Source organism: Labeo rohita, chromosome 1 (genome assembly GCF_022985175.1).
Source record: "Labeo rohita strain BAU-BD-2019 chromosome 1, IGBB_LRoh.1.0, whole genome shotgun sequence".
NCBI lineage: Eukaryota > Metazoa > Chordata > Actinopteri > Cypriniformes > Cyprinidae > Labeo > Labeo rohita.
Window position 1 is genome coordinate 31,345,475 of NC_066869.1, and position 13,024 is coordinate 31,358,498.

At 40.8% G+C, this 13,024-nt stretch overlaps 1 protein-coding gene across 2 annotated transcripts in view; it reads right to left on the reverse strand.

Annotated features, from left to right (window-relative positions):
* Positions 1 to 13,024, reverse strand: part of psip1a (PC4 and SFRS1 interacting protein 1a) — a 76,253-nt gene that overhangs the window by 22,819 nt on the left and 40,410 nt on the right. For both annotated transcript variants that reach the window (XM_051115854.1, XM_051115847.1), the window contains exons 5-6: positions 5,005 to 5,088; positions 4,754 to 4,873 (exon numbers count right to left, since the gene is read on the reverse strand). In XM_051115854.1, coding sequence (XP_050971811.1) covers positions 4,754 to 4,873; positions 5,005 to 5,088 — 204 coding nt within the window. The remainder of the gene's footprint in view (positions 1 to 4,753; positions 4,874 to 5,004; positions 5,089 to 13,024) is intronic.

Below are 13,024 nucleotides of genomic sequence, written 5' to 3' on the forward strand. Positions count from 1 at the left end.
GACCGCTCCAGTCACTCCAGAGCCAATTAAGGCCATTCCATTAGTTCCAGAACCAGTCAAGCCTGAAGTTATGTTAAGTTATGACTGCTGTGTTATTTACACTTCACTACTGGTTTGCACTTCACAAGGCACATTTATCTGCTTAGAGTTTATTTAACCCATTGCAACTTATTGGAACTATATGAACTATAGGCTACTCACTTTACACATCTGCTTTATTTGTTTATTTATTTATTTGGTTGAACAAAAAAAAAAAAAAAAAAAGAAAGAAAGGAAATAAAAAAAATGTCCTGCTTGCACTTTAAATGGCAGAGAATCATAACTTTCACCTTTTTTAATGTGTTGTAAAACAATCCTATGCAAATTGTAGCATTTGGTTTTAGAAACAAACCAAAATGGCAAGTTATAAGCCTATATGAAAGTTCTGCATTTCAGCCCAGTGTGCGAGTGCGTATGCAGTATGTCAGGCATTCACCACAGCCACCTCCATCTGCCACACCTCCGGTAGCACCGCCCACTAGCATCATCACCCGAATTCTAATCTGTTGCACCTGGACCTCATTGAGCCACGCCCTATTTAAGAGACACTCACGCACACTCTCATTGTCTGGTCTACCGTTCACATGCTAACTTCCTTGTCTCTATGCTGTTTCCACGTGGACTGCTACATTGTGTTCTGGAGATTGGTGTGGCTCAATACTTGGACTCTGTGTCATCTCAACGCTACATAATCATTCAGTTAAGAACTCTTTATTCTGCTTTTTACCATGCTGTTCACCACTCAAGCTGTTTAATAAAACATTGGATTGGATTGCCACTCACCTCTCGTCTCCTCCTTCTCAGTGTGTGTGTGTTTGTGACAGAAGACCAGACCGCTAAAACAATGAAAGATGAGCACCGAAACACCCGCTGCAGCGAACCCTCTCACCGAGTTGGTGAATGCCTTGAAGGCGGCATTTCAACCCACACCCGCGCCGCCATCTGCCTCAGGATCTCCCATGGCCATGTCCGCTACGTTTGCGGGCGAGGCAGCTGAGTGTAGCGGTTTCCTTCTTCAAATCAACTTATTCATGCAGATGCAACCACAAATGTTTCCGTCGGAAAAGCTCCCATCTGGAACCCCTCTGCTCACAAAGCATTCCAGCGGCTCAAGGAGATTTTCAGCACCGCACCCTTATTACACCACCCAGATCCCAAACTCCCCTTTACGGTAGAGGTCGACGCTTCCACCACTGGAGTGGGTGCTGTCTCAAGCGGTCGGCGAGCCTCCTCTCCTCCATCCCTGTGCTTTCTATTCTCGGAAGCTGTCTCCGGCGGAGCAGAATTATGACGTCGGCAATAGAGAACTCCTGGCCATCAGACTAGCCCTGGAGGAGTGGCGGCACTGGTTGGAGGGTTCAAATCATCCATTTACCATTATCATGGATCATAAAAACCTCCAATACCTTCGAGAGGCAAGACGGCTCAACCCCAGACAAGCACGATGGGCATTATTCTTCAGACGCTTCAACTTTAAGATCACCTACCGACCCGATTCCAAGAACATCTCTGCAGACGCTCTCTCACGACAGTTCTCTGCTGACCACCATGCTTAACTGGAACCCATCATACCCTCCAACCTAATCATCAGCCCCATCCTCTGGGAGCAGGACAACAACATCAGGCAAGCCACCCTCCAGGAGCCTGCTCTGCCGGAATGCCCAGAAGGTAAAATCTTTGTTCCTCAATCCCAACGACTCGCCCTTCTGGGCACAGCTCACCAGTCTCCAGGCTCTGGACACCCAAGTAGCCAATGGACCCTCTCGCTCCTTCAAACCCAATACTGGTGGCCCAGTATGCGCCGGGATACCATCAGGTACGTCCAGAGCTGCTCTGTCTGTGCTATGTCTACCTCTCCCCATCAACTTCCCACAGGTAAACTGGTACCATTACCCATTCCACAGAGGCCCTGGTCCCATATTGGAGTGGACTTTGTGACCGATCTCCCGGGCTCCGAAGGTAATACCTGTGTCCTAGTTATGGTGGATCATTTCTCTAAGATGTGCAAGTTTTTCCCTTTAAGGGGGTTGCCCACGGCAATGGAGACTGCTGAACTGCTGTTCCAACAGTTGTTTCGTCACTTCGGCTTGCCTGAGGAGATCGTGTCGGACTGGGGACCTCAATTCATCTCTCATGTATGGAAAGCTTTCTTCAGGCTGCTTGGTGTTTCTGTTAATCTCTCCTCCGGTTATCATCCACAGACCAACGGCCAGACAGAGAGAAAGATCCAAGAGCTGGGACGTTACCTCCGGGCATATTGTCACGAGGACCAGCACAGCTGAAGCAGGTTCCTCCCGTGGGCCAAGTACGCACAGAACTCTCTACGCCAAGATACCACCGGCTTAACACCCTTCCAGTGCGTACTCTGTTACCAGCCTCCGCTGTTCCCCTGAACGGAGGAAACTTCCCATGTTCCAGCTGTTGACCACTGGTTTCGGGAGAGCGTGTGGGACTCAGCTCATCACCATCTCCAGCGGGCTGTTTGACAACATAAGAGGTTTGCTGACGTCCGAAGAAGACCTCCGCGTACCAACATGGGGATCAGGTCTGGTTATCGACTCGTGACCTTCGTCTGCGTCAGCCCTGCCACAAGCTGAGTCCCCGCTATATTGGTCCGTTCAAGATCCTGAGGCAAACCAACAATGTCACATTCCAGCTTCAGCTCCCTCCCAGGTACCGCATACACCCCACGTTCCATGTATCACTCCTTAAACCCTTCTATCCCTCTGCCACAGAAACCCCGAGAGCTGAAGCGGAACCTCCTCCTCCAGAAGTCCTGGACCAACCCTCCATCTACACGGTTCACGAGATCTTGGACTCACAGCATCGAGGGGGCCACCTAGAATACCTCGTAGACTGGGAGGGGAACGGACCCAAGGAACGGTCCTGGGTACCCAGAGATGACATCCTTGATCCCACCTTACTTCTGGATTTCCATAGGAGTCACCCGGATCGTCCTGCCCCTCGCGGTCGTGGTTGCCCTCGGCGTTGTGTAAGGGCGTTGGGAGCCGCCCCTGGAGGAGGGGGTAGTGTCAGGCATTCACCACAGCCACCTCCATCTGCCACACCTCCGGTAGCACCGCCCACTCGTTCATCATCACCCGAATTCTAATCTGTTGCACCTGGACCTCATTGAGCCACGCCCTATTTAAGAGACACTCACGCACACTCTCATTGTCTGATCTACTGTTCACATGCTAACTTTCATGTCTCTATGCTGTTCCCACGTGGACTGCTACATTGTGTTCTGGAGATTGGCATGGCTCAATACTTGGACTGTGTCATCTCAACGCTACATAACCATTCAGTTAAGAACTCTTTATTCTGCTTTTTACCATGTTGTTCACCACTCAAGCTGTTTAATAAAACATTGGATTGGATCGCCACTCACCTCTCGTCTCCTTCTCAGTGTGAGTGTGTTTGTGACACAGTATGCATTTTAATTGTCAGATAGTCAGAATGAACTTTGTGTGAACATTCGGCCTACACCAAAGTCAATGCCTATTGTTTCCTTTTTGTATTAGTGTTTTAAAATATTTAATGTACAACTAATCTATTTATATCTTAATTAAAATTTTTCTCTTCTGCCAACATTGTTTTAATGTTGTTAATTTAACTGAACTCTGAAGGCTTTTAAAAATAGGCTTGTTCAAGATGCATCGGCGCCGTGCAAACTGATTAGTGTATCAAATCAAAGAACCGTGAGAGCAATAAAGACAAAAGCATAAAGAGTCAAAACAAAAGCATAAAGAGTCATCTGCTCTCTAATTGCTCATGCGGTGCATTGATTTCATATGCTGATTGATCTGCACAGCACCGATGCATCTCAAACAAGCCTAATGGTTCCTTTCAAGTGGTGGTCTGTTGTGGAAGGTCCACCTACTGACGTCATAGGTTCCCTTGTTCGAGACCAGCAAGGTTTCTTGGCAAAATATGGAAAAGCGTGCCCCGGTTCCCAATCGGGCTCCAGCTCTGATACCAGCCCCAGTGGAAAAGCAGTAATAGTGGATCAGGACCTAGAGACGACCTCTACAGCCACCAGGAGACCATGCAAACTAGATGAGACCCAGAGACAGATCCCCGGTGAAGAACTCATCACCTAGACGAACATCGGGACAAGACCACGGGAATGAGATGAGTTTTCTGCAAAATATGACTTTGTTGCAGCCTGGAATTAAACTGCTAATTTTGCCTGGCCAGATAAGAACTGAGCCTGGTTTCTTCCAAGGTTTTTTTTTTTTCTCAATTTCTGTCACCGATTCTTTCACCGTTTTGGTTCCTTGCCACTGTCACCTCTAGCTTGCTTAGCTGGGGATGCTTAATTTCCGGCAGTATTGTCGACATGATTGCAATACATTTCTAACATTTATAATGTGTTTAGAAACAATTCACTGAATTGTTTACACTCTTTACACAGACTTTAAATCACCATTATTTCCCATTCTGATTTGAACATCAGCAGATCATACTGATCATGTCTGCATGCCTAAATACAATGAGTTGCTGTCATGTGATTGGCTGTTTAGATATTTCAGTTATCGATCTGTTGAACAGATGTACCTAATAAAGTGGGCATTAAGTGTGTATAAACAATATGCTGACTAAAGAATTTATCTTGTACTTTTTTTCCATTGCAGCAAGCATCTCTTTTTTGCATGTAAAACACTCCCACTACAGGGAGTCTGCACCTCATCGACACTGTAAGAGTACATACTTCATCTTTCATATGACCCTGATCAGAAACCTCCATGTCACCACAATCATCCTTCTCCTTCTCCTCCTTCTCCTCCTCCCCCTCCTCGTCCTCCTCCACCTCGACCTCACTTCCAGCCACCTGCATAAGGTCAAACACACAGGGCCTCACCATGCATAAATTAACATGCCAGTTTGTGCCATTAAGACAGCCCAGTCCACATGTGATGGACTAAGAGGACACAATTTTTAAAGAAATTGACAGAGACATACTTGAGCAGACTTTCTCCTCTTCTCATCATCCCCCTCTTGGCTGCTGCTTAAGTCCTTAACAGAACCTGCTCCAGCATTCATTATCTAGATAAGAGTTTTGGAAATAAAATATGAACCATTTTTTTACAACAATTTGTACACAAATATGTAATAAACACAATAAGAAACCTCACACAAATTTGCACACTGCAGTCCACAAATTCCTGCAAGAGAACACACAAGGCAGTCTACAACCACACAAGCAATACACAAATGCAGGCAAAAATTCACTCCACTCACAAACACACTCAATCAGAATGCATATACATAAACAATACTGTCTTTGTTCACAAGTGAATCTATAAATACTGTGTCTGTAGCTTTAATTCCACATACAATGTTGTTTCATTAAGCTGTTTTAAAGGTTTCTAATTTTGTTTTTGAGGTCTCCTACAATTGGTTTATGTGCATCCAAGGTAAAAAAAAAAAAAAAAAAAAAAAAAAAAAAAAAAAAAACTTTTTTTTTTTTTTAAATAATACATTGCAACAATTCTTAGTGTCTGAATGGTTCGTTCAAGGATTTAATGGTTCATTCAAGGATTTTTCAAATCAATGCATAACTTTACTGAACTAATATTAATTTTCCTAATATCCCACAGGCAAAGACATGCAAAAGAAGCTAAACATTAAAGTATAAAAAACATTAGTCAATCAGGAATACTCCACTTTTTTTTTAAAACAGGCTCATTGTCCAACTCCCCCTAGAGTTAAACAGTTGAGTTTTACCATTTTCAAATCCATTCAGCTGATCTCCAGGTCTGGCGGTAGCACTTTTAGCATAGCTTAGCATAGATCATTGAATCTGATTAGACAGATAACATCTCGCTCAAAAATGACTATATAATGACAATATTTTTCCTGTTTAAAACTTGACACTTCTGTAGTTACATTGTGTACTAAGACTGACAGAAAATGAAAAGTTTTGATTTTCTAGGCTGATATGGCTAGGAACTACACTCTCATTCCGCTGTAATAATCAAGGAACTTTGCTGCCGTACCATGGGTGCACCAGGCGCAATGATATTACGATCCTTCTTATTTTGGTAAAATAATTAACATTTTTAATGCTTCTGAAAGGGGGGTGTAAACTTTTGATCTCAACTGTACATATAAAATCAAACAAATTTGTAAGGGAAAAAACGGGAAAAATTAATCAACTCCATGTCGGATTTAAAGTGATCAAGTGCTTAAGATGTTCTAATTCAGCCCAATGCGAAAGTTTTTCCAGTAGTGGGCACTCATGCAATGTAATCAATCACTGCATCCAAGTAAACAAGATGAAGGGAAGTTAGCAAGTGAAGGCCATACAAACATGAACTGGAACGCAGCCTATGTGATAGTTCCACTTCAGGTCCTGGCAGTTTCCAGGAACTCAAATTGCTCCACTGTTACTAAAGTGCTGCTCACGATAGTGAGATTATCACTTTGTTATCTCTGCATGCAGATTCGTCATTCGCCAATGACTGCAGTGTCATCTGCAAATTTTAGGAGCTTGGCAGAGGGATCCTTTGCAGTGCAGTTGTTCATATATTGAGAGAGAAGACCATCTGTCAGAAAGCTGGTAATCCACTGACAGATTGGGATGGCACCGAGATCTGGGTCAGTTTGGTTGAGAAAAGATCAGGCATGACTGTAGTAAAAGCTAAACTGAAATCCACAAATAAGATCTTTGTGTAAGTCCTAGGTCTGCTAAGATGTTGTAGGATGCAGGATGTAGTCATGTTGATTGCATCATTCACAGACCTATTTTTGAAGGGGATCCAGTGATATCCTACAGGTGAGCCAACACCAGAAGTGCGAAATGTGAAGTGGGGGTGGGGTGTGAGCCTGGGATTTTCAAACCTGTATTAAAACACATTTAGGTCCTCAGCCAGCTGTTGATTCTCTACATATCAAGGGGGTGGTGTCTAGTATTTCCTTAGGCCTGACCCAGGGTTCTTACACCTTTTAAGTCAAATTCAACTACTTTTCAAGCTTTTCCAGCACTTTACATTAGTGGCAAATTATGTTTTATTTCATGTTAACTACATGTTACTGTGCTATAAAAAATGTGCTAGCATTCTACAAAAAGGGTGACAAAAGAAAACACGTTTCGTGGTTCAAAATGGATCACCTGTCTGGACTGCACATAACATTGCGTTATATAAATGGCCAAAATAGAGTATATAAATCATGAAATTGAAAAAAAGAAAGAATCACAGGATAGGGCTGCAGTATTATGAGAAAATCATTATTGTTCAGAAACTGATGTATGATGTTAAGTACCTGTGAGCTGGTCCAGATGGCTCCAGAACACAACCAGAGCATTCTAGCATTAGAGCATTAGGCTTGTAGTTCCCGCAGTGTGTCATTAGTCTATCCTTGTTACAGGTTTAGCTCAAACCAACTTTCATTTATGTAAAAACATAACCACCATCTAACTACCGTGAATTACTCATATAACATTACAGTTTGTAAATCAAAATCCTGCTCAACGCATATTATTACTCAAGGTAGTAAGAACGACAGACAATCTGCATCAACACACACAATCAAATATACTTAAGTATATCTTTAGTTGGACCTCAGCACTACTTCTACACAATTAAAGTGCATTAAGCACAAAATAAGTTGTTTCAATTTAGCAGATTTTAAGTATACCAGTTTAGTATACCAAAAGTACATTTGCAGGGTATTTGTATTAAGCCCATAAATTTGTAAATGTATTTGTAGTATACTTCGCACAGAATTAATGTATTTTAAATACATTTTAGAATATATATATAACCAAAGCTGCCTGAGAAATTGAGTGACTGAAAAAGTGCTGAAGATCAGCCCAGACATGACTTCCTTTTTGACTTAGATCAGAGGCTGAAACGGCTAGAGATGACTGAGATGATCCCTCCACAACAGCACTTAGAGGGGAACCTGCTCCCACTATCTCAAACTTTGTAAAGCCAGAACCAAGAGTATTTCCTAGGCTACAAACCTCTTTAGAGAACACTGTGCCAGGTGACATTACAGAGAGATTCAAATGTCAAATTCTTGTTGACCACCTGAAATTAGAAGAAGCCCTGCTTAATTACAGAAACCCATTCGTATATACTGTGGAAGAACTTAATCAACAGTATGGACAACCCACCAGCTGGCCCTTCAGAGAATAGTGGAGCTTATGGATTGCCTGAACATCAGCAGCAGACATTAAGAATCTGCAAATGAGCATGATTTTAACAGTAAAAATGCTACCATAAAAACCTGTTAATTGGTTAACACTAAGTTTCTGTACTATATAAGAACCACAACTGTGATTACATTTAATGTAATTTTACAGTAAAGTGCTGTTAAAATCATGGCTTTTGGCAGTGAAAAAGAACAAGTCATTGTATAATGTGTAGTGAAAAAAAGTCAATTGACATTCCCAGAATCTGTGTCCTGATCGCCATCTGGGAGTGATTGCCAAACAAATAAGACCCGGCAACAGAACTTATATACAGCCCTTTTAACTCTCCCTAACATGTACATTAGGGTTTTATCTTATCTGACATATTGTTGATAAATGAATGTTTATTGCAGTATTTCAGTGTCATGTGTGTTACCATGATGGTGTTTACTATTTCATTGAATAACACTGGCATTCCCTCCTCAGCTTGTGCTGAGTCTGTAAAACCAAAAATGTTATTACCATATTTTTTACAGGAAAAGTTCTAGCAACCACAGATGCCTGTATTTTACTGTAAATGTCACTGCTTTTTTTTTTGTTTTGTTTTTTACAGTGCATCTTTAGTCAATATGCTTCAGTAGCTGGGAAGGAAATGTTACGTGGAATTAAGGATGCAGTCCCCATGTGTCAAGGCTGCTATATACACTGTGTGCAGAATTATTAGGCATGTTGATATTCTGGTCATATTTTTTTTTCCAAACACATTTTACCAATTCCAAACCACATCAGTCTTAATAACTACTGTTAATTTTGTGTTTAATCATTTATATGTGATATATAATTGTCCGTGAAGGCTGGAAGTGAAAAACTCCTTATATTCAGGTGTGCAGAATTTTTAGGCATGTTTTTGTTTACAGCTAAAATGAGCCAAAAAAGAGATTTAACCCAGACTGAAAAGTCCAAATTATTAAATGCCCATGAGAAGAATGCAATACTAATGCATTACAAGAATTTGCAAAGTTAAGGCTTGACCATTGGACAGTGAAATGCTTGTTGAGTCTGCATGGTCAGAAAAAACAGGTGGAGAAGAAAAGATGCATGTTAACTGCAAAAAGAATTAGGAATTAAGGTGAAGAATTAGGTGTGACACCATCAGGAACCGTTTCCAGTTCTCCAGCGCCACCATTTTCCAGAACTGCAACCTACCTGGAGTCTTCAGAAGTGCAATGTGTCAGGTTCTCAGAGACTTTGCTTGGTAAAAAATCCTAAAAAATGCCCCTTACTTAATAAGAATAACAAGCTGACGTGTTGTGAAATACATGAAGACAGTTTTTTTATATGCTTTAGAGACAGATAAGTTGAGAGTGACTCTTGAAGGACAAGCATCACATCCTCTTGTACCTCTGATTCAAGAATTTATCTTCCAAAATCTGGCAGTAAGTTTTGGGAGTTCATGTTTAGTCTCTTATCCTGAAAAGTCTGACTTGCAGAGATGGACTAAAATGAACTCCCAAAACTTACTGCCAGATTTTAGAAGATAAATTCTTGAATCAGAGGTACAAGAGGATGTGATGCTTGTCCTTCAAGAGTCACTCTCAACTTATCTGTCTCTAAAGCATATAAAAAAACTGTCTTCATGTATTTCACAACACGTCAGCTTGTTATTCTTATTAAGTAAGGGGCATTTTTTAGGATTTTTTACCAAGCAAAGTCTCTGAGAACCTGACACATTGCACTTCTGAAGACTCCAGGTAGGTTGCAGTTCTGGAAAATGGTGGCGCTGGAGACTAAACGGTTCCTGATGGTGTCACACCTAATTCTTCCCTTAATTCCTAATTCTTTTGCAGTTAACATGCATCTTTTCTTCTCCACCTGTTTTTTCTGACCATGCAGACTCAACAAGCATTTCTCTGTCCAATGGTCAAGCCTTAACTTTGCAAATTCTTGTAATGCATTAGTATTGCATTCTTCTCATGGGCATTTAATAATTTGGACTTTTCAGTCTGGGTTAAATCTCTTTTTTGGCTCATTTTAGCTGTAAACGAAAACATGCCTAATAATCCTGCACACCTGAATATAAGGAGTTTTTCACTTCCAGCCTTCACGGACAATTATACATCACATATAAATGATTAAATACAAAATTAACAGTAGTTACTAAGACTGATGTGGTTTGGAATTGGTAAAATGTGTTTGGAAAAAAAATATGACCAGAATATCAACATGCCTAATAATTCTGCACACAGTGTAAGCTTGATCTGCAATTAGCTTCAGACGGTTTATCCATCCTCACAGAGTTCCAATTCCTTCTTTGCTTGATTTATCAGCCTGGTTAGATTTTGAGCTGCAGATCCAAGAAAATACTCTTATCCTGTTAACAAGCAGGAAGCCACATTGAAAGGAAAAAAAGAAAAAAACTTTGTGGTGCAGTGAATTATATATTAAATTAACCACTGTAAGTTCATGTGCATTTTGACAGTTTGATTTTTGTTTACTTGACTCAATATACATTAATAGGATAGCTCACCCAAAAATAATTCTGTCATTAATTATCCTCATGTCACAAATTAAGATATTTTGGATGAAATCCAAAAGCTTTCTGACCCTCAATAGACAGCAATGCAACTGAAATATTCCCAGAGCCAGAAACGTAGTAAGGGCATCAATAAAAAAAATCCATGTGACATCAGTAGTTCAATCATAATGTGATGAAGCTACGAGAATACTTTGTGTGTGCAAAGAAAACAAAAATAAATATAGCTGCAAGCAGCGATGACGGCCCTTGCACCAGCGCAACCGCCACCCTGGTGCCGTCAAGAAACTGTGCCCAGCGGGCACATGCATTTACAGTAACCCTGTGGCAGATTGGATTGAAAAGTTACAGCTATGAAAGGGTTAAAAGCAAAATGGTTTTAAGTCATTCTGATATAATGAGACTAGCGGATAGGATTAGTTAAAAAATGTTTCCTTATCCTATGAGGTCATCTTGTGTTCATCCTCGGTATTACAGTCTTCATCTGCCAGTTTACATGTGTGATATTTTAAATGTTTTTGCGGTCCCTGAAAACACAATAAACATATTTCCTAAGAATGACTTGTTTTTCATATGTGAAAAGTTGTGAAGAGTTAGGATAATGTACTTTAAATGCACACTCTCTCACACACACATACCCACCCACACCCACTCTCAACACTAACACTCTAAACACACACACTTAACACACACCAGCACCCCTCCTCCCCACACACAGAGAGTCAGAGAGTTCGAGTGAGATCAGATGTTTATTAGTTTTTTTTAAATTTTCTATTTTTAGTAGACTGTTTTATATCGATGGAACGAAGTATTTATTTCTCAGAATGACTAGTTCTGTATATGTAAAAAGTTTTCAAGTGTTTGGATGCTGAACTTTAAAGATATAAGAAAATTACTGATACTTTAATAAATCACCACGTCAAAACCATTCAAGATTTCCCAATATCCGCAATTTAGCATCTTTCCTATCTTGGCAACATGCTGATGAAGTTTGTTGTAAATTCATTGTTTTTTGTAGGAGTAGTATTCATTAATTCACAGCTATAGTCTTCCAAAAATCCACATTCAAATAAAAATAGCAGACTTCCTGTTGATCGCAGCTAATGGGTGTAAATTAGAAAGTTGTCCGGCTTGATGAGAACAATATACATTCCGAGTTTGGTGTCTGTAGCTATAACTATTGTTAAAGGGGTCATCGGATGCAAAGTTCACTTTTGCAACTCATGTTGTTTGAACATTAATTGTGTGTTGACAGTGTATGTACAAATCTACCTTATAATGATAAAAATCCATGCAGTGGTTTTTAATTAATCTGTAAAAATAATATCCCCTTTTTTCAAATCGAGCCATTCTCAGATGCCTGTTGGTGTGGCGTCACTCCGACAGAGGCCGCTCCCACTATAGTCGATTGACATGAGCGTCTTACCTCAGATCAGCTGTAATAGTCTGACCTCCATTGTTTCGATGCTGGAGCAGGGATGTAAGTTAGACAAGAATATCTCAGATTGAGCGATTGAGGTGTTGTGCTGCTGGATGTAATAATGAACATAGTGGTCGTCATTTACTCCTGACATCTGAGCCGCTGGAGATGCAGTGGATTAAGTGTGTTTGTGAAGGGAATGCGCCTCCCGATCTACATAAATGCGTCTATGTTCGCGCAAATCATTCGTGATCCAGCTTTACCTACAGCAGAAGTGAGTATAAGGTTTTTTTTTTTTTTATAAATCTCTGCATTCACCTTTCCTAATAACATGCCAGTTAGCAAGTTTAGCGGCTAAACGAGACTAAATGCGGCTAAAGGAAACAGGCTCGTCACTCCACAGAGAGAAGAGAGGGGCGGGGCGAGCAGAGCACATTAACATTTAAAGCAGCCTCGACCAGAACAGGATGATTTTTGCAGAGCTGATTTTGGTAAGGTAAAAAGAGTGTTGTTTTACACAACCATTGAGAATTTAACCAAAGTATATTATAGACCTTTTATTAAGACCCCAAAGAATCATATCAACTTGTGGAAAATGGGTATCCGATGACCCCTTTAAAATTTGACACGTTGTCATGGCAACAGCATTTAATGTATCAACTACCCCTTTACAGATTCTCATCGGCCGTGTTTTGACATTATTCTAATGAAGTTTGAAGCAAATAGAGTAAAATTAAAGTTTCATCAGAATCAGACAATGTGTGCAATAGTTATTAGCCATTTCCTGTTTTTCATTTCTCACCATAATTTTGTCGCCCTGCCATGGCCAAACTGCTCGAGATATCAGAAATCCCTCCGCAATTTAGCATCCCCAATTCGCCCTTTTAGG